The sequence below is a fragment of the Tyto alba genome, unplaced genomic scaffold (genome assembly GCF_018691265.1).
Source record: "Tyto alba isolate M040663 unplaced genomic scaffold, T.alba_DEE_v4.0 Super-Scaffold_6, whole genome shotgun sequence".
NCBI lineage: Eukaryota > Metazoa > Chordata > Aves > Strigiformes > Tytonidae > Tyto > Tyto alba.
In genome coordinates this window covers 15,917,649-15,940,373 of record NW_024881327.1, presented here as the reverse complement: position 1 = coordinate 15,940,373, position 22,725 = coordinate 15,917,649, and the positions used below count along the sequence as shown (strand labels likewise).

At 38.6% G+C, this 22,725-nt stretch overlaps 1 protein-coding gene across 4 annotated transcripts in view; it reads right to left on the bottom strand.

The window, feature by feature from the left end:
* Positions 1-14,458, bottom strand: part of BANK1 (B cell scaffold protein with ankyrin repeats 1) — a 155,178-nt gene extending 140,720 nt beyond the window's left edge. The window contains exons 1-2 of one of the 4 annotated variants that reach the window (XM_042808398.1): positions 14,367-14,458; positions 1,061-1,210 (exon numbers count right to left, since the gene is read on the bottom strand). In XM_042808398.1, coding sequence (XP_042664332.1) covers positions 1,061-1,172 — 112 coding nt within the window. In that variant the 5' untranslated portion in view covers positions 1,173-1,210; positions 14,367-14,458. The remainder of the gene's footprint in view (positions 1-1,060; positions 1,211-14,366) is intronic. The other 3 variants (XM_042808395.1, XM_042808394.1, XM_042808397.1) reach the window with 3 other exon arrangements.
* Between the last annotated feature and the right edge of the window lie 8,267 nt (positions 14,459-22,725).

The following is a 22,725-nucleotide window of genomic DNA, read 5'->3' as shown; positions in this document are numbered from 1 at the left end:
CATCCTTTATTTATCTTCTGTTGCTAATTGCTAAGTTGTGTGTGAAAACAAATACTTGCTCTATCTGTATAAATTCAAGCCTCATGTCTTCATCATTCTTCTAAGCTCAGTGGGGTCTGGCGTGGGCAAAATGAGGTTCTACAGAGAGGAACAATTTTCCTACGAATGGAATGAGTTTAGGCTTGATCTTGTGGGCTTTCTCTGTAAAAAAAAATTCCATTCATCTTCCCTACAGTGACAGTGGGAACACAGAGTCAAATAAGTTCCTGGAGTACCTTTCCACAGCACTGGCATGTCCCAGGTAGACTAGAAAGATTACCAAACCTGACAATACCCCAAAACCTGTTTCTCCTGAAGAGTGATATGGCCTTATTCCCCAGTTTAGGCCTCTCTATCTGATTTGTCCTGTGAATACATACGCAAGTGTAATGATTATCACTATCTTCACCTGTGGAGGCCTTGTCCATCCACAGCTGAATACCTGCTAGTGGAGAGGTGCTCTCATTTCTAATGAACAAGACTAAAAATGAACATGGGCAATAAAGCTCAGAACTCAGTTCTCTATTTCAAGGCACACATCCTCCTTTATCACCACTGCAATGAGGCAAAATTTTGTGTCATTACAGTCACTTCCTTGAGAGGAAATCACATCTTTGGTAGTTTTTAGCAGAATACAATCAGGTGATTCAGAAACGTTTTAGACACGAATAAATCATTAAGAGAAAAATATAGCATAATGATAGTATACAGAGCTGAAGTAATACACTACTATTTTTATGATGGCTGTGGAACAAGTTTTTAAGGTCACATGGAAACCTGAACAAGCTGTATGAAGTTTGTCTTAACTGATGCTATTGCTACTAGAAACAACCATCACCTGAAGCTTTCCCTTACAGTATAACTATACTTCTATAAGCATGAAACATCAAGAAAAAAAAATCAATTTCAAAATTTCACTGTTAGGGTAGATCAAAATGTACTTTTTTTTTCCATTTTTTTTTTTTTTATTGCCAGTGTTTGTCTTATCAGGATCTTCCCAGATGTGTCCATCCTGACTTACCCCAGGGATTTTTGGATTTATGATCACATTCAAACTCTGCTTGTTTAAAATCACCTTCTTCGCTTTTTCTTCTGCCTTGTGTTGCTTTTTTCTCTGACACCTTTGACTCCATTTTTGCTTCAGTTTCTTGCAAATTCTTATCTCTAATTCCTTCAAAATAAGAAACAAAGAATGGAAAACATGTTCTGCAGATATTAATTAGTGCTAGGGGAAAAAGTCTCACAAAATCCATTATATTTACCTCTATCACAAGAGAAAATACCACAGAAAATGGTGTGTATACAAGAAAAGAGAAAGCACTGATCTTGCAAGCAATAGTATTTTGGACAAGTTTTTGTGGTTCCAACTGCTGTTATATGAGGAGGTCACATAGTAGCACCATTGTATCAAACGCAAGGAAGAGGTTTCACAAGTTAAGTAGTGTAATTTGTACACCAGTGACTTGGCAGATCATCAGACAATCATCATTATATGACAATCATTATTATATGACAATGTTTTTCAATAAATCTCAGAGATTTATGTGTTCCCTCCATTTGTAACATCGTCTAATACACTGAATTAACCATAGATTACATCCCAACAGTTTCCAAATTCCAGATTATCATCGACACAAGAAATCTGTCTGGTAGAACTCTCAGAGCAGTCGTAGAATCATAGAACGGTTTGGGTTGGAAGGGACCTTAAAGACCATCTAGTTCCAACCCCCCTCCCACGGGCAGGGCCCCCTTCCCCCAGCCCAGGGTGCTCCCAGCCCCGTCCAACCTGGCCTTGAACCCTTCCAGGGAGGGGGCAGCCACAGCTGCTCTGGGCACCCTGTGCCGGTGCCTCAGCCATACTTCAGGTTTCTAAAACTATTATGTTTCCTCTGCCACAAGTCAGCAGAGTATCCAGGGAGGGCTTCTGACACCCCATAAATCAAATGACTTGATCTTCTCCTGCTTTTGCAGACTGGTTTTAAATCCATTTTTATGCATCTCATTCACTTGAACATTCATCCAGAAATTAAAGGAAGTGTAAGAAGCAGTTTCTATTTGATGCATAACATGTCTAAACTATGAGGCTGTAGAAGAAAGTGTCCTCTTGTTTCAGCTCTTTTGTCCCTTTCTGACAAACATGTGACAGTCACTAAAAAACCCTCAAATAATTACAATAACAAAAATGCAAGACAAATCTCTAATCGGTTTCGGACAAACACTATATTTTTGTAGTGACCTTTTTAACAGCATTCATGCTAATGATGCAGGCAGAAGTAAGTAAATGAAGTAGAAATTCATTATATAAATATGCGTAGCCTCATAAAATGAGCAACGACAGAGGTAACAGTGAGTTAGAAACCAAGCTAAATAAAACATTCAGCAACCACCCCAGTAGAAAGCTGACTTCTCTATATTAAACCCACCTCAGTTTCCTCTACTGCCTTAAGACAAAGATTCTAGACACTAGCTAAATAACAAACTACTTTTATTTCTGCCCATCAGACAGAAAGAAATTGAGTTAGTCTGCCTTCGCACAATTCACCCATAGGATTGCAAAATCAACTGCAATGCCCAAATAGAGTTAAAGCTTACAAGAGATTCAGATGACATTTTTTCCAGCAAGCATATCTCCTCAGTATGTTTAATACATGCAATTATCTGTCCCCCCCTGCAAAATATAATAATGATAATATAAATTCTCAAATTATTACCAGTCCAAAAATAGGAACAAATCATAGAGTTACCTGGGTATCAATTTTGGGTCCTCCTCTAGTTGATAGCCCTCACAGAAACGTTTAATATAACTACTACTGCCTTTGACCAAATGGGTTGCTTCCTGGTAATGAACCAATTGGAAGTTCTGTACGTTCAGGTTCTTGGAAACAGATTTATCATACCATACCTACCTACCTATCACCATACTGTACTGTTGCTGCTGTATATTCTCACTGTTGGACAGAAACAGGAGAACTATGACTACATAATTATGTAAACTGGAAGAAAATTATCTCACTAGTACTTTTAGCTTTTCAAGTACACTGTATTCCATTTCTAGTTAGAAAGGTATAGAATAGAAAGTGAAAACAAATCCTTTGTGAACCATTTCTGAGATCAAATTAAAACTTATCTCACTACAGTCAGAGAAACCATGTGGTTCAGATATAGTAAAAATCAGAAGCTTGAGGGGAACAGGACAGGATCAAACAATTATGAAACATCTTGCTTTTTACATGATCAAGCCCCTCATTGTTTGACTAAATGTACATAACCAAATTTTCACTTTCCTTTTGAATATCCAGAAAAAGAAAAATCTTCAAAGAAAACAGACTGATGTTGTTATAGGTCTATCACTCTCTTCTTTGTACATACATTTTATTAGTGTCTAATCTAAGATTCCTCAAGATACCACAGTTTAACATGCTACCACGTGCCAGCTGCTTAGAAATAACTGATTGCATGTTTGGTACATCCATGAAATACAATGTGCAGTATTATACTTCCTCCATACAACCTCCATGGGTTTATACTGCCCACGCTCCCTCTTCCATTTACTGCAGATTACTACTATAACTGCACAAACATCTTAAAACCACACAAACATCTTAAAAACACACTGTTACCAGAAGGGACAGTCCTACACATGATACAGTTGCTTATACCCATCCTGACAACTGATTTATTTGTCTTCAGTCAACTCCGCGGCCTGCTTTGCCCTGCAGTTGCCTAAACATTTTTGTTGACAAAAGGGAAAATGAGGCACGGGATAAATCCAAGCCTCTGAAGTTAATGGGAGGGGAAGAGTGCCACTTGCAGCAACAGCTATAGCTTAGAGTGAGTCAACATTAATATTCAGTTAAAATCGTGAGTATACTTTTAAACAAATCATCTGAATGTCCTCACCAGGCTTTGCTCCACCTTACTGACTGGCCCTGGAGCACACAAACTGCATACCTTTTGGATGACAGTAAAGCAGAACACTTGCCTCAGAATCACACCTAACGTGTGTTACCAGCTAATGCCATGGGACCAGACTGGGCCAAATTCAAAATAAGCTCCCTCCAACGTACCCTGCATTGCTCTCAGGTTCTAAGCACCTACTGCTGGCCTCTACAAACCCTCTTCTGTAGGAAGCACTATTTACCCCTGGCCAAGTAGCCTTGCAGCATCTGGGAAACCAAGTCCTGACAGTGCTCGCTGACTTGGCCACGGCCACTCAATGCTAAACCAGTAACGTGAGCACACATCTGAGCTCCCTCTCACTCTTGCACACTTATAACAAAGCAGATTCCTCAAGCTACACTTCTGAACATAGCCATTTTTGCTGAATTCATAGCTGGTACAGACTGCAATGTCACATGGTCCTGTAGTATTTAATGTACCTACAGGTACCTGGATTGGCTAATTAGGACTACAACAAAATTAATCACTTTAATAAATTAAATGCTTTTTATAATATTATAATTCAGTGAACAAGACTTTAACAATATACTAAGAATGGAAATATCCAGAAAGAAAACATGTTCAAGAATAATTTTCAAAAAATGACAGTTGCTTAAATCTCTTGCGAAACTTTTCATCCATCTGATCTTCCAGTAAGAAACATGAACCTATAAAAAGAGAGGAGTTAAGTTTGGAAACACCCCTCTGAAGACTCCTACTGCTTTAATAAAGACTTAGATTCTTGACTGTCATATATCCAGTACTGGAATTTCAGGAAAACCTTTGTTTGTTTTTTCCTAAATGAGTGTGAGAACTTTGCTCTTTTCAGTGTAATAAGCAAAACAGACTGTTTTGGGGAAAGTAGGTACGTTTTGACAATTTCAGTTTTACAGTGCTCATCTGTGACATAACTGTGGTGAGAGAAATAAAGTAGTATAATTGACTTTTACGATATTTGAAATATGGTTAATGTTCAACCTTTGATTTCTGATAAAAGACAGTAGCTTTTCACAGAAGTCTCCAAAACGGTAAATCCAACTAATGAGTTGTCACAGCTTCAAAGGTTAGTTCTGCCTTTTCCTGATGTTATTTATGGCATGTTTTAAAGAAGGGGTTGTATACAAAATGAATAATAATGATTATTATACATGTCATCCACAACGAACCGTATGAACTTAACAGCATGTTGGAGTACAAAATTTATGGTATACACTACCTACTTGCAAGCTAAAATACAGGAATATAGATTGCCATTTTAATGAATTCTGTTAGCTTCAATGTTGAAATACAGGCTGCAAGTTTGCCAATGAAACAGAGCTGTTTTTAAACTCTCAGAAAACCAACTGACAATAGCTTGGCAAGAGCACTACAAGAAAATTAAACTGAAACTGTCCTGAATGTACCCTGTAAGCAAAAAATACTTCTGTCTCCAAACATAAATGCAGGATCTGACTTAAAATTTCACAGAAAATATCTTGTCTCCAATTCAGTCATTACAGACTGTTTCATGCATTCAAGGACAAATTAGATTTGGCCTCCTCTAAAACAGTTAATCTTGAACAGGGAACAGAATTGATAAGGAAGAGAAACAAGTTTGGAAGTTTTGATTATAAGATTATGGTGTTACAAAACCCAAATGCAACTATGAAAATCTTAAAAAAGTTTTGATTAAAAACACTGGCAAAATTTCCTCTGATACTCTGCAGCAACAAGGCTTCATTGATTAAACAGAGCTATTCTGAAACACACTAGGCGGGGGAATTAGCCTTACATTTTTACACGGAGGAAGTCTACAGCAATTGCAGATTCAGTGAAATATTCTAGTAGCAGACATCTTGGGGAGGTGGGGGAAGAAAGGTGTATTAACTTTTCTGCATTTTTATTGCATTTTCTAAATAATATTGAAAATCCCTTCCAATCAAGACTTTTTCTGTTTTTTGATTTAGTCTTTATTAAATTTCCTAGCAATGTAGCCCTACCAATTAAAAATACTATTTAAAAGATTCAGATTATTTGAAATGTAAATTATCTTTAGATATTAAAAGTTAGATTAAGCTGCTAGAAATTACTTTCTGGAAGTAGCTAAAATCATTTAGAGACTCGTAGAGATGTTGTGTGGTCTACCTGGTTTATTTAAAGGTCTAATCAACTTGCTTTGAAGTAAATGTGAATTGAGACTCAAATCACATTAATTGTTTATTTCAGTTCCCTTGAACAACCAAAAGGCATTTGAGAAATAATGATGATCAAATAGTAATTTTTTCAGAGGGTTTTTTGTATTTGTTTTTTTTAAGGTCAGCTCCAAAGTTGTCAACATGTTATATCTGATTGAGCCAGCTTCTCTTTAAATGCTCAGCTAAACTGAGCTTATAATGGGAAGAAGTTGTTCCAGGTAGACAGTCTACTTGTACACTGTAAACCGCATTGGGCACCTTCTTAGGATTTTTCATACATACGCTCAAGCACGCACTCCTGGCTAGCCTTACATGCTTACCAGTTATAACTGAATGATGTGAATGCCATTGCAAACACTTCAAAAATATTTTAGTAACAAAACCTTAGAGAAATCACTGTGACGAAGGATTTTATACTGAATACTGCATACCTACCAGTTTCCCACTGTATTTCATATTTTTAAAAGGAAGCTAATCGAAGTCAGAAGATATCTGTGTTTTGCTGTTTGCATGGTTTTGTTAATTAAAAAAAATGGTTTCTGTCAGTCATGCATATTATAGTTTAAAAAACAGCAAGGGCTCAAGACTTTTCAATCACATAAATCTTAAATCAGAGGAACACCACACTTTTGGCTTCTGATAAAAGTACTGCTTTCTTTCATTTAGTGCCCACTATCACATTAGCATTAAACTGCTTTGAAGCCTGTGCTGTATTTAGCCTTTCATTTTTACAGAAGACACTAGCATTACTTAAGATGGGGGATTTTATTTTCAGTCCTCAAATGGCTCTAAATTGTCCTTGTTCAATTCATTCCACACATACTCTATTTTTTCCTTTCAGCTATTTAAACTGTAAATGTTTCATGAATAAATAAAAATTATGAATAATAGAAGGGTGCACTATATGAAAATATATTTAACATATATATTATTCAATTTATTAAAGGTTCAATTCGTAAATACCATTCCACACATTTTTCTATTTTTTCAAAAGCTTCTAGGATTTTTCATATTTTCCAGTAGAAAATAAATAATGCTTACTATTTCAATCATACCTCTGATATTAAAAAAAAAAAAATCCAAACAAAACCCCAGCACATTTTATTGACTGTAGTAAAAAAACTTGGAATTGTTTGTTCTTCACGAGTTAACATTCCCCCTGTGCCATAAAGAACAACTAAAAAATGTAATAGTCAGGGGAAGGGTGGGAATTTATTTGGAGGAAAGTATAATGATAAATAGCAAGTGAAAATATCGTCACTTCATTACACTTTAACAGTAAAATAGCTTGCTTTGTTTGAGAGTCAGAACACATGTATGTTCCCAACACTGAGAAACTTGGAAGGTAAAATACATTAAGGCAGGAACTGAACTGTTTGCGTATCCACACACAAGGACTTGTATGCATTAGAGAGCCTCTGACAGGATCTCAGTCAGGTTTGGCAGGGCAGCGTTATTTATGTTTTAGTCTGACATTATTTCTTGTAAGAAGATTCTTTTACCTGGTTAACGCAGTATGTCTAGAGTAGGGGATCTAGGATCAGGTATTAGCTCTGAGATCCAGCTGCACTCTAGCTTGGTGTCAGGGCAAAACTTGGGCATCCCTGAAAACATCTCTCCCTTCCCACCTCTGCTGTTGTTTTCCATAGAAAGGACATCCAGGAATGTGAGCTGGACAGAAGCTGTGGTACACTTCAACAGAAAGACCAGACACAGCCATAAAAATCACTTGCCTGGTGAGATGGATGTTTTCCTTGTGGTTTTAAGAGGTTTTGCTAAATAGAGAGAGTAAGATGGAGAACCTTATAAGAATGCAGTCTCCTCATTCCTTCCAAATTCTATACCCCAAACTAATGCACAAAATCAGGAAACAGCTAGAGCATGTTTCACAAGGGTAAAGAAAAGAACAAGAAATGTGTGTAAGACCTATGGACCTCAGAGGTAGAGGAAGAAAAGTTTTCTTATAAGATGAAGGAATTAAGAAATACAGACATCTACTAAGACGTTCTAGTGGAAAAGGGGCAAGAAATTTTCAGATCTTTTTTTCAGCTATGAAAACCTGCAAGATTCAGCAACTCAACTGAGGGAAACTTACCAGTAGGTACAGAGGGAAAAATACAGAACTTGACAAAGGTATTGCATTTCAGCTTCATAGTCTTACATGAATTGTCTCTAGTTCTTAAACAGAAGTAACACCAGTTATGAAAATTCCCATTCCTTTCCTAAAGAACATCCTTAGGTATGTACATACACATTTTCACACAAACACATGCACATCACACCACATGCAAAGGAAATATTTAAAATGCCAACAGATCACCAGTGAATTTTAACAATTTACCTTGCGTTTCTTTTTCAATTTGCCCATTTTAGTGTTGTGTTTATCACCAGTAACAATTAAATATTGCAGTATGAATCTGTACTTGATACAAACATAGATCCCAGCTGTAGAAATAAAACTAAGGGGTAGTACATCAAGACAGCTGGATATACTAGAGACAGCACTTCCAAGAAAAGCCTGCTACTCTTAATATCTGTTTTGAGGAACCCGTTACTGTACTGACAACTGTGAAGGTGGAACATATGCTTGTAAAAACATCTCTTTTCTCATCTCAGTATCCTCTAAGAGCATTTCTGGACAGAAAAGCTAAGCCCTGCACTGCACATTTCAAACCACCACTGCATCTAAATTCTGCACAGATGCTCAAAAAGACTGCAAAAAGTTGAATAGGCTTTGAAATATTTTTTTTTCCCAGTTAAAACCAAACATTACTATTTTTCTATTACTACTATATCTTCATAATTTTTTACTTAGAGAGATAAGCGTCTTGGGTTTGTAGCATTAAGACACTAAGACACATTAAGACTCCCCACATTAAGTGGGAGTTGGGAAGAGGACACCTATGCAAACACCGAGGTCAGTGGAAGAGGAGGAGGGGGAGGAGGGAGGGGAGGTGCGCTGGTGCAGGGACTCCCCTGCAGCCCATGGTGAGAGGGCAGGCTGTGCCCCTGCAGCCCGTGGAGGTCACCGGTGGAGCAGATGCCCACCTGCAGCCCGTGGAGGACCCCACACGGAGCAGGTGGCTGTGCCTGAAGAAGGCTGGGACTCTGAGGGAATCCCCTCTGTTGTAGTTTGGTGCTGGGAGGACTGCAACACGCAGGAGGGACCCATGCCGGAGCAGCTCAGGAAGGGCTGCAGCCCAGGGGAAGGACTCACATAAAACATGTGACATTTCAAAAAAATCTATCTATGAACTGTCTGTCCCAAATATTCAGAAAATCTCATCCCCTATAAATAAGGGGAACTACGTGACACTACAAGCTTTTGAAAAGTCTTGTCATCTTTTTTAATAATATCTGTCATTTATTTATGTTTTTTAAGTACACCAATACTATCTTCGTGATCAAAAAGGAAGGAAGAAGGAAGCTTGCTTTCCTTTTCTAATCACAATACACTTCACTGTGTACTCAGGGGTTTGAATGCTGTGAATCAATGCTCAGATGGTGTACTAGTAAAACACTGTTCTCTGATAACAGCAGTAACTGAGTATCACTGAATGATGGTAGACTATATTCCGGCAGTAACTGTATTTCTTATAGATATAACCTCTCATTTATCATAAAAGTGACTTCAAGATAGAGCTAAAGTTAGTTGTACTTACTGTTATAGATTTGGTTTTAGTAGTATGCAATATTTGGCAATAATGAAGAGTCACTAGTTGTCAATTGGTCATATAATAAAAATGACTTCTCATCACCCCTAAACTTACAAAAAGCAATGAACCGCAGCCACAAACTGTAGCTATTTATAAACACCTGTATAAATTTTTAAGTCATTTACAGCTGTTAAGCATGTGATGTGAAAGCAAAAGGGTGCTTTCCAAACTCAGCTATACCTCTGCTTGAACTATCTCAATGTCAGACATGTGTAAGCGTTCATGGTACACAAGGACTCACAGAAACTTTGAGAAACAATGGGACTGCTTAAGACCAATTCCTTTTAAGTGTCAGGCCTGTGATAGCATAAATTACACTCTGTGGCTTAATAAAAAGCCTTGCTTTCTTACTGTGCAGGGAGCCAATAAACACTACCTACTGATCAACATTATCATGTGAAATAGATCCCAGTTTAAAATTTAGATCTTGGTATTCGCGACTCCCGTATCTTCACATCAGTTTCAAAATGCTTAGATATTTAAAATACTATTCTGAACTTATTACTTTTGTTTACATTTAATAACATCCACCTGTCTAATCACAGATCATGTTGTAATAGCCTGATTTTAATATATACAAAAGGTCAGGGCAACTTTGTTTTTTTAATGATAGACAGAAATGACTGGACCTCCCAGGAGAATATAATTATGTCACAATCTATTGCTGCTGTTTGCATTGTGGCACTTAACCTTATTAGAGGAGTTAAAACATTATTACCAGCAAGCAAATAAATGAGTATATAAGCTAAGCAAATGCTCAAAGACCAGCTTCAAGAGATTTACAGACAAGAAGACAGTGACACTGTGGTTCCTGAGTCCCTGGACACAAACATTCTTCTCTTCAGAAACTGAGATGGCTCCTCTTTCTTTCACCTTTATTGTGGCATCAGTGATGCAACTTTTCAAATGTGGGTGGTCGATTGCTTGCATGCAAACTTCAGTAATCACTGCTTGCAACAAAGGGAGACCGGAGCGGATTAGCATAAGGAAAAGATCCTGCTAGGATCAACTTTTGAATTGGAATCAGCAACCCAATGTTTCTGAAGGCAAACAATAGCTTTGTGTTAGTTACAAGGTACTTGAGTTCCAAAGCTTAATGGAGCTTATTTTTCTTTTTCCTCGTGCAATATTTTTGAAAATATAAAATTCTAGTTTCTAGCCAACAGACCTGCCTGAAGATGTTGCACATGGAGTACACATCAGAATAACTTCTTCATCCATGGTGAAGATTTCAATTTCTATATTTTAAGGACATGGATTTCAGCTTTAAAATATCCAAATATTGCATTTTTGTTTCTCAATGAAGAAATATCAAAATGTTTCATCAATAATAAAAAATAGGAACTTCCTTTCAGAATAATGACTGTAAACAGATGTCAGCATCTCTTGCACTACTTGTTCCTTTGATACTCAAATTACTAATATGTTATTAATTATTTATATTATGATGTTATTGATGAATCTGCTTCAAAACTCCACCATTAGGCCCATGAGATTTTAAGTCAAGTCATGGACTGAGAACTATTTTGTCCCTAAAAGTGAAGGAATTTCAAAATTTTTAAGACTACTACAGATTCAAGTTATCCCTAATTCTTAAGAAAAACAAGAATAACATTTGTGTCTATTCACTGGCTAGATTCCCTTGCAGAACGTCTGTCATGTAAACACTGGCCCAGAAACAGTTGGAGGCACAGAAATGTACATCGTGTAAAGAAAGAACACACAGTAGAAGATCTCAGTGGTGATATTTATATTCATGTGTGGAAAGGAGTGATAACTCGAACATGGCACAGCCATGAACATGTTATCCTGTTAGTGCTTCCTGTCCCAAGTGAAGACAGATGTCATCCATGACCATGCACTACAGATGTTTTATTTCTATTCTACTAGGTACAGCATATTTAACAGAGTTTGCATAGAGAAGTTTATCTAAGTTAAGTTTTCCTACAAAGTACTGGCAAGTAACAAGTCTGTCTCTCCCACCCAGCATCCCAGTCTTCAGATTTGAGCTAGACTAGGCCTTGGGCAATCCACCCAGCGCAATTTCAATACCTCACAGCTAGTGTTCCATCAGGAGAACACAGACCTCTTTTCACTGTGGAAAGAAAGGTTTGGAGCTGTGGTAAAACCACAAGAGAGAGGCCTATGCATGGAGGTCCCAGGTGGATGAGGCTTACATAGAGCAATACATGAAAAAAAATGACAGAGAAAAAATGACAGAGACAAATGACGACAGAGTAGAAGGCCACTATATTCACTGCTGGCTGAACCTACAGCTACTTGTTTCCCTGCCAGTGACAATGTGTGGAACTGGCTGCAAGCAGCTGGGAAACCAGCCATCCCTCTTTGGTGCTCTTACATATTTACTCAGCAATTGCTCCAACGATTTCACATGCATATGCAGGATTTGATTGTCTTTATTCACCATAAGCCACACTTTAAACTCGATGTCCCCAGGTCATGCACAACTGTATACTGTCATTTATATAAAATGATCACTAAGCAAACATCTGTGATTATCAGAATACAACCAGCTGTTCACATTTTGAAATACCTGTTTGCCTAATAACTGGGATAGTACATGCATACTTAGAAATGCTATTAAATGTGTGCTTTTGCTCATGTACACTACTTATTTCTTTAAAGAAGCTTGCAATACTGCAGATCAAATCTAGACAGAGGACACTATCTAACAAAGGTTATATACTAGTAAAATAACTATATCCGTTTTACAACCAGCCTTGGGTAGAAAGCAAAGCAGTCCTGAGTTTTGATATTTTACCTAAAACTAACTACACGACAGCTGGGGAAGTCATTTTGCCTTTCTGCTCTAGTGTTTTCATCTGCATGACAGTAGTAGGTAGAGATGGTTTGCAATGCTAATGTCATTAGAATGCTGCATTTGATAATTAATATCTAATATGGTTACTTTGATGTTATGATACAAAATATTAGGTACTCTGAAAAAAACCCTGTCTTGACATCTGAAGTAATCATTTTAAATGATGAACCAGAGCAGCAAACCAAAGCATTGAGTAACCTTTGCAGAATCAGGCCTTCAGATCTCTCTCTCTTGATTCCTCATTCATAAAGTGAGGATAAAATATTGTCCCGACTAATAGAAGAGTCACAAAGATAGAGCTGAACTCCCTGCTGCAAGCAAGCCAAACCTCTGGCACCCAGCTGCATATCTTTCATCTTCCCTTTACTGAGTGCCCAACTTCACAGTCACTGGTTTGATTTAAGTGTTGCTGAGCCTTGCAAATGCACATGAAGAAAACGGGAGCAGCAAATAACACTGTATTTCTGTGAATAAGGAAACACGACTGGGAAGAATGAACATAGGGACAAGGAGGCAGAGGTTACTGGTTCAGATGCAGGACTGCCTCTGATTTACATGTGACCCTCCTAAGTCATTTTATATTTTTATGAATTTTTTCCACCAGTAAATGGGATGACAGTACATTCCAATACTACCAAGGGAGTAACAAAACATACACTCACAGTTTTGAGGCACACAGATAATGTAACAAACAGCAGTGAAAACATAAATAAGGAAGTGAATATTTCTGTGCAAAGTGTAGCAGGGTTTTGCTGTAGAGTATAAAATAAGGCTGGATCCCATTCTGAATGCTGAGACTGAAAAAGGATAATCAATTTTTAATTAATAACACAGCATGTGATGAGCCAATTAAGACTATCCCAGAGTGGATATACATGTAGGGCAGAATTAACATTGCTCATACAACTTTTATTCTTTCATTTCCTAACTTTTTGGTGCCAGACTTCCCACTCTTCAGAAAAGTTACGTTGTGTACTGTAAGACAATAATAGGTGCATCAAATACCACCTGCAACTGAGGACTATTTTCAAGAAATGGTTATCTAAAACTGTTCTGAGGTACTAAGAACAGCTGCCACAATAAAAACCCTGGCATAATTTGTCATGAAAACATGCAAATAGGTAACATGAGTTCAGAAGGAAAAGAAGTTCTTTTTGGACTAGCCATGCTAACAGGGTATGCACTCAATAAGCATCCCGCTTTTATCAATAAAAGGCAAAGAATACCTCATGTAGGTTTCTCCACTCTCCCACATGACACTTGGGCAACACCCTGGAGGAGCAAGGGCATTTCCCGGGGAGCAGAGCATCCCATTTCTCCACAGAAATCTCGCCACACGCCACCGCCCCCACTCTTCACCACCAGCAACACCCCGCGCCCTCCACCGCTCCCCGGCAGGCAGCCCTGCAGAAAACCGCCGGCATCCGTTCCGGCAGCAAAGCCCTCCTTCACGGAACAACCTCCTCGCCCTCACCCACGACAGGTACCCACGCACGGCTTACAGCCGAGCTAGCCCCTCGCACCCCTCCGCTCAGCCCCTCCGGCCCCGAGATGGCGGCCGCCCGCCCTCGCGCCGACGGCTGATTTCAACGGGCGGAGGGGCCGCGCGCCCACACCGTGCCCCTCCCGGCGCCCCCCGCGGGCGCCGCCCCTCACCGACCCGCCGGGCGCATGGCGCCGCCGCCCCTCGGTCGCCGTCCCGGCCGCTGAGGGCACCGCCGCCGCCGGCCCGGAAGCGTGGGGCCGCCCCCGGCTCCACCCGGCCGCAGGGCTTCGCCGCCCGCTCCGGCCTCCCCTGTATCCCCGGGGGGAAGCGTCTCTGCCCGGCTCTGAGGCGGGAGTGTGAGGGGACCCCCCGATGAAGGCACGTCTCCCCGTTAGGCGCGGCAAGAGCCTTCGACCGTCGAAGTCGGTTGGCTGTGGAGAGAAAATGAGGAGGGAGGCGAGCCTTTCCAGCTCTGCAGCGGTTTGGGTTTAGTGCGAGGCTGCAGCAGGGAGCGCAGGTCATCCCAGGGAGCCGCCGCCTCGCGTGGAAAGCCCACCGGGAGCGAAGGACGCCTGGGAGATATCCCCCAGAGATCTCTGCCGTGGAATCACAGTTTCAGTCCCCTGCTGGGAAAGTTTTCTGGTGCAGCATGATTTCACATCTCCATGATATTATGCCGTATATTTTTTGTCTTTTTGACGTGGCACAGAGGAAAACCAAAACCTAAAAAAGTGAGGCAAAGCAGCCTCTGAGATACTGCAAACACTTCGGCTCACTGCTGTGGTGGCTGTCAAAATTTAGTCAGGAGACATTGATCAAGGTAGCATCCTTCAAGTTCAAAATAAAGGCCAAACCCACCACGAGGAGCCAGGGTTGGTCCTTAAAATGGTATTACAGGAAGAATGAAAGTACCTTCTGGAAGAAAAAAGTGTTAAATTGGTTTCCAAAGGAAGCAAAGCTTGTGCGACTGCGCTTCACGCATGGCTGTGTGCTTCTCACCAGTCTGAAGTTCTGTGTTTCCCTTCCCTACCAGAACTCTAATGCCTTGTGGCTTACTTCAGTGAAATTTAAGGATCTCAAAGGAGTAGTTACTAAGTATCAGTTTCAGGAATATGGGTGTCCAAAACAGAGGTGGCAAATGCTCAGCTCTGCCTGAACTGAAGGAAAGCCTGCAGAGTGAGTTCAGGCAGTATTCGAGAAAGGAAAAACCACATAGAGGCAGTCTTTATAAATGTCTCACTGTGACAAAACGGTCACAGTTTGCAATCAGCTACAAACCACAAATCTGTAGGAGGCTGGAGAGTCAAAGAACTACTTCTGTAAAGCCCTTGCACACTGCAGGGACCATGTCAAAATGAAATATGTGAAAAACTGAACCATCATGAGCTGTTCCTGTTTCTGTCATTACACAGGTAGATACTTGGGTTTTATTTGGTATGTTTTGGGGGTTTTTTTTCAGTATGATTTTGCCAATGAGTGGGTGCTTTTGGTGAATTTCTGACTTGGCCTGGCTTACAGCGCAGAGGAAACCAGTAGCTACACACCTAGGGAACATCCAGACTGGATCCAATCATATCAGTCTACATGTACATCAAGAAGAGCCCAGAATACCTCCCACTGTTCCTTTCTGCTCATTCTTCCATTCAGGTTTCATTCACTGAAGTGACAGGTATCTAGGCAATACCTCATTCTGGTACTGTATTTTTGGACACAGGGGAGGCAGCACTACAGTGCCAGTAGTCTTGAGTTGTGAGCAGGATGAATGGGAAGGAGATAGCTTATAATGGAGGAAGCAATATGTCAAAGATAAAACATTTGAAAATATTGTATCTGACTATTTTGCCAAGGCAGTAATGATTGCTGCTTCTTAAAAGACGGGTTAGATAATGTGGTTGGATGTGGTTGGGATGATTTAGCAGTCTGAACTGTGATGATCATTCAGATAATAATTCACAGAAAGAAAAAAAAAAAGATAAATAAGTATAAATATATTTAAATATAAAAATAACTAAAATGGAACTTGAAACTGTCATTCCAGTAAAAAAAAAAAAAAAAAAATTAGGAGTTTTTCCTGGGTGTTGGGATAATAGACAAAATGGAATTGTGATAGGCCAATTATTTACATTTTGAGAGGAAAGAAAAGTAAGCCAGCACTGTGGAAATTAGTCCTGAAATGAAGAATAAGATTTGCTCTACTCAGGTTTTAAACCAAACGGGCAGGCTTTTACTAGGCGTAGAAAGATAAGCCTTCAGCACAGTCTAAAAGCAAGAAGCTCTGCTCCACGTGGAGGCCTTGTGGGAGCGGTAGTCAAAGTGCATGGCACGCCCAGAGGCTTGCAATGGTATGGGCAAAACGTGTGTTCTCACCCAGGGGGGAAGAATGATGCTGTGTGTAGGGTGATCCAGGTAAGGCTAGAAGGAAACCATCTAGAACAGGTTGTTGAGAAGATGGAGGTGGAACATAATGCAGGAGTTGTGTTGTGAGATCACAGTTTAACGGAGGATAAAACTTGGTGAGGATTTGGAGCATTTTTAAGAAGGACTGCTTGGTGTAATGCAGATTGTTTGTCGTGGTTGGTGCACTTTAACCCCTACCTGGTGGCGGTTAGGCTGAGTGTATTGGGTCTGTGCTTTTAGCTGAACCTGACTGAGCCTTTGCTACTGAGCTGAACGAGTATTCACTTGAACACTGAGTTTTCCTGAGCTATTGTGCTGCCATCGCAGCTTTTGAGACAGTGATACTGGCTTGTCCAGGACAACAATGAGAACAACAGGGGCATGGTGCAGGTCTCTGACTATTTGCAACTCAAGACAGTATTGGGTATAGCGAGGCCTACAGCCAGCAGCCTTATTTCTAAAAACAAAGCAGCTGAATTTTCTAACTGCAGGGTTATTGCCATCAGTTTATACTTCTTCCTATACCAGCCCAGTCATGCAGGTTTTCTCTGGTGAGGTGTAATGTTTGCATATGAGTAGATATTACTGCCAATGCCATTTGCAGCAAAGCCTCCTGCTGACAAATTAAGTTTGCTGTGAGGTCTCTCACATCGAGGTCTTCTCTACAAGCCCAGCAGAAGAACTAGGTTTCTCCAGTTCTTCAACCACCTAATGACTGCACTTTGTATATATCATAAAATCAAGGAATTTATAATTCATGTTGGAGGTCTAAGAACACTCACTGTTTCTAGGCAAGGGAAAACTAGTTAAATTATTAAGCAACCTCAGCGCTTGTCATGAAGTGGTGCTATTTTAGAGGGAAAACAAACAAAAAATCCATGTTAAAACATGAAAAACATGTCATGGGAATGACGTCAGTGTTGTGTCCAAGTTGTCTGGGTGTGCTCAGTATGAATTTCAAGCTTTAATTTTAATAAATTCACTTCAGGGATAAGCTTACCTCCAAACACCCTAGATTCATAACACTAATTTGGGGATAATTATATACTTTTGTAATGCTTTTTAGCTTTAGTTTCTCACTGATCTTCCCAAAATTAATTTCTTGCTAATACTTCTTTTCTTTTCTTTTCTTTTCTTTTCTTTTCTTTTCTTTTCTTTTCTTTTCTTTTCTTTTCTTTTCTTTTCTTTTCTTTTCTTTTCTTTTCTTTTCTTTTCTTTTCTTTTCTTTTCTTTTCTTTTCTTTTCTTTTCTTTTCTTTTCTTTTCTTTTCTTTTCTTTTCTTTTCTTTTCTTTTCTTTTCTTTTCTTTTCTTTTCTTTTCTTTTCTTTTCTTTTCTTTTCTTTTCTTTTCTTTTCTTTTTATTTTCTTTTTATTTTCTTTTTTTCTTTTCCCTTCCCTTCCCTTCCCTTCCCTTCCCTTCCCTTCCCTTCCCTTCCCTTCCCTTCCCTTCCCTTCCCTTCCCTTCCCTTCCCTTCCCTTCCCTTCCCTTCCCTTCCCTTCCCTTGCCTTCCCTTCCCTTGCCTTTTTTTCCTTCATTAATATACTGCTATTGCTGGAATAGTGGCTTCTCCTTTGGATATTCAATACGTTGCCAGCATAATATCCCACATATGTTACATGTTTGTTCCCTACATAGCTGCTAAGGTTTGAACAACTTTTTGTCTGCTAAAGAGCTTTAGGTGGTCTTGAATGATTTATTCACAGCTCATTATTAACTCTTAATTTTACTTGTAGCTTTCACTGTAAAATCCACTGATAATATTGCTAGGTTATACTACAATACAGATAATATTGCTATAATAGCTAATATAAGCAGTTGGGAGTATTACATTTCAGGTTATACTCTTTGGTTTTGTATTTTGGCAAGGGTTTGCATGTATGTGGGGTTTTTAAATTCATGCTGTAGTCGTGTTAGTTTATCTGCCCATGAACACAGATACTTCATTTTGGTATAAGATGTTACTAAAGGAATTAACAAGGATTTAGCCGAGTGTGCACTCTTCTTGTGCAATGGTAAAAATAAAGGAGAAACTGAATATAGGATATATTTCTAGATATTGCTTAAATCTTATGAAGAGACATCAAAGAATTAAGGAGTGTTTCTCAGTTTGTATAATGGCTTTCAAGGAAGCAAGAAAATAGTGCTTGAGACCTTCCTTCTGTTACTTAAGTTCACGCCTACTAAAATAATAATAAAGCAGATCTAGAAGGGAACATGAGTGCAAAAGAAAATGTTACTGTACACAGTAACACTGTTGGTTAAGGAAAAAATGAGTCAAGTGAGACAAATCTAATAGCTTCTTTCTCTAGTACCATTATGATTAAATTGTTTAATGATAGAGATGAAATATAAGAGAAGATAAAATAGGTGGCCTGGAACATAAAAGCACTGCCAGTATGCAATGAAAATTGTTTGTGTCATTCTTTAATTTCATTCTAATATAAAAAAAAAAAAATCTGTTTCCTCCCATAGCATCCTTAGTGGTCACAACAGTTTTATATAGTTTTGAAGAAACTTCAGATACTTTATACATCTGTGTGGATTTTTAAAAAAATGCCTCTTTACAGGTAGACCAGAGAGCAGAAATTAAATTCCCCCTCCCACCCATCTATGGAATATATCTTCATGTAGAATTACCTGTTAGTGTGATTTAAGTTTTGGTGTGCATGTACAGATTGTATTAATCCTCCAGATTTTGCTTAACAAAAATTTATTAATTGGGTGACAGATAAGCCTTCAGTGGTAACCAACTGAATTATAATCTTGTTGTGATTAGGAACCAGTTCAAATGCCATTTACAGCCTAAGAAAGTCAATGCCACAGTATAATGGTATATAACAAGCTACTCTTACATACTTAGGAAGGTACTACCTGATGTGTCTTGTCTATGTATTATGATAATTGTTGGTAAATATGAATTTTTAATGCCTGCCATAATGCTTTTTTTAATACCTTTATTTGAAAATCTGTATTGAAGAACTACACTTCTAATAAATCACTTGATGCTGTGCCCAACAGGATGTTATAAAAATTTAGATATAATTGATTTGGACTCAAATCCCATTAAATAGACAGTGAAGTGATTTATGGGTTGTAAGTAAAGCTGGGTCATAAATGAACTGCTGGTTTGTCTTCCCATATGCAACTCACAAACAAAGGAATGACCAGAGAGACAATAAATAGTCGCTCTAGTCAGTTCAGACCCCTAATAGCAGAGTACTGTGTTTCTTCACTTCACCAACAGTATGACTGGATACATACATACTGGATTTATTAGACATAGATTACTCACTGTCTTTGGGCTGTGTTCTTGGCTGATGCAAGTCAGGTTTATTTCATCTTCACTCTTCTCAAAGTCTGTGGACGTACCGTCCCATGCATTACTCTTTCTTCCTTTGCATCATATTGCATGTTCTTTTCAAATTAGTAAAATGTCTGCCAGTATGTCTAGCAAAGTAGTGACTGTTTGAACCACACAGGATTAATGCTTGGCTCCACTTTAAAATCAATTGTTAAGAATAGTCTGGAAGATAAAGGAAAGGGATGCTTGAATTGCATTCTTGAAAAATAGCAAATGTACAGGTTGCAAACAGGGAAGGACTAATTTAAGACAAATTAATAGGATCGTAGCATCATGGAGATTGAAAACCAATGATGCTATTGACTTCAGTGTTTGGAATTGCAAAGGGAGGAATCCAGTAATGAAACCAGAGCAAAGGTAATATATAGTTCCTGACCAGTACTCAGCACTCGCTTCTTATTGATTGTATGTGCCTGAGAGACTAAGGTGGCATCATTTTCTTCTCAGTAGCCATGTAACATTATGCAGTCCTGACATTTGATTTGTTGAGTACTATTTGTAGATTTTCAGAATGTAATTATTGTCACGTAATGTTTTGTTAAAACACTGTTGATTTACAGCCTCTTCCTGTTAATTTAGTAATACACATTCCTTTGATCATCGACCATAGAACTTATTTAGTCCAGATTATAGTCATTATTCTTCAGGTAAGAAGTTCCTTTTCAGATACAACTGAAGCAGTATGAGGAAACCAATAACGTGTCTATTAAGGAATATTTTCTGATAGCATGATGTTTAAGTACTTTGTGGTAGTTTTCAGAGACAACTTGTCAGGTGGCAAGTGAATTATAAAGAACCTTTCACTGTAATGATCTTATTCACTTTTTAGTTGGAGTTACTCAAAACCAGGTTGTACAAAACACTTCAAAATGAACAACTCAGTCCTGTCAGAACAGAAGAAATACACCATGTGACCTAAGAGTTTTTTGCTGAAATTATAGTCTAATTTGCCAATATTTTACTTTTCAACTAATGAGAAAATCTAACAGTTCCTGTTGCAGAAGCAATTTCAGCGTACATTACATTGCCATTTGCCTGCAGTCAAATACTTGCAGAGACAGTTCTTTTTCATATTTGCCTCAGGTTGAGGTTTCACAGGGCTTTTTTAAAGCTTTTTTTAGAATGGTTGACAAATGTGATAAAATAGATGTTCTTTTTTCTCAGCATCTTTTTTCCTGTTACTGTTTTCATGTCAGAGAAATACAACTTTGTAGCAAAGACCATCATGCAAAAAACTGTCATTAGAGTCCCATGAGGAAAAACATATGAGATTATTTAAAATAGCTAGTGATGCAAATTTACAGAACAGAAACCAAAGATTAGTAGCAGAGATTAAAAAAAAAAAAAAAAAAAGATAGAAACTGTTGACCACCAGAGTGGATAGTTTACAAGATTAAGAAGTAATATTTCAAAACTCAAATAGAGGTGGACTTGGATTGCTATATTTCAGAATTCTGTGGTAACTACCTGCTAATTCATATACTCTAATGTCTAAAATTTTATTATACCAAGAAGCAGATGATTATGAAGAAATTCATTGAAATGTAATTACTATAATCTTCAAAATAACTGCCAAGAGCCAGTTGGTAATCCTAGTGATTGAGCTACAAATTGTGAAGGAAAAATAGGCAATGATTTTAGACTAGCCAAGTTAAATGTTCTGTTTGATAGCATCTCAGTCTACTAATAATAATGTCTTTCAAAAACCCTTCTATCCCCAAATTTAAATTCTGAGAAGTGATAATTTTAGTTGTACATACTGCACAAACTGGTTTTGTGTTGTCCTAGGTAGAGAGGGAGAGGTAGGCTTAACCCAAAAATCATTGTGACCGGTCTTTTCCCCCTTAACATACCTGCAGGAACAGCTTAATGCTTGGCTCTGCCCACAGAGGACAGTAAAGTATATGAATCTCAAGGAATTATGTCTCTCTTCTCAATTGTTTGCTGGTATGTCATGTTGACCTGTTTTCTTTTGTTTTCTCCAAAATATTATTGTACTGAGGAAATAAAATACAGATGGCAACTTTAGATCCACGTTCAAAAAATGATAATTTTTATACCTTCTTTCTGTGTGGGTTGATACTTCTTTTCCCACTTTGCTGCAAGTTGTCTTGTGAATTCTGATCTCCTACCTCACAGTCTCACTACATACAAATCATTATATATCCAGATGCATCACAACTATTAATTAATCATCTCCTTGCCCTTTTGATATTGGAAAATATTTATCTCAGCTGCACTAAATCTGTTGAGTCCGGATTATTTCAGTATTTTAGGAAAAGAAAGCAAACAATTTTTTTTAAGATGGAAGAGGGGCAAGTCTCAAAAAACCCCAGCTTGTTGTTTGGCTGGTCCCACATCCACTGTGGTGGAGCTGCAGCAAAGCAGGTGTAGTTGTGACTCATTTCCCTCTGCCCTGGAGTTCAGACAGTCTGTCAGATAGCTGGGACACCCAGCCACCCAGAAATGACCTCCGCAGCACCTGAGGCAGGAGGGAGGGCTTGTTTGATCCTGCTGGCATCCTGTCTACATTGTTTTACACATAAAAGTGGTGCGACAAAGACTGAGGTGTAACAGAGACTGACTTTCTTTGCACCGTGTAGCCTGGTATCACTATTTTAGGCTTTGTGGCTTGATAGAGAAAATATAGAATTTTTATGCTTTGTAGCTTGCTAGAGAAAATACAGAATTTTTAGGCTTTGCAGCTTGATAGAGAGGGGGAGAAAACATAGCACTGAAATCAACTTTTAGGAGTTGCATGTTTGGCATG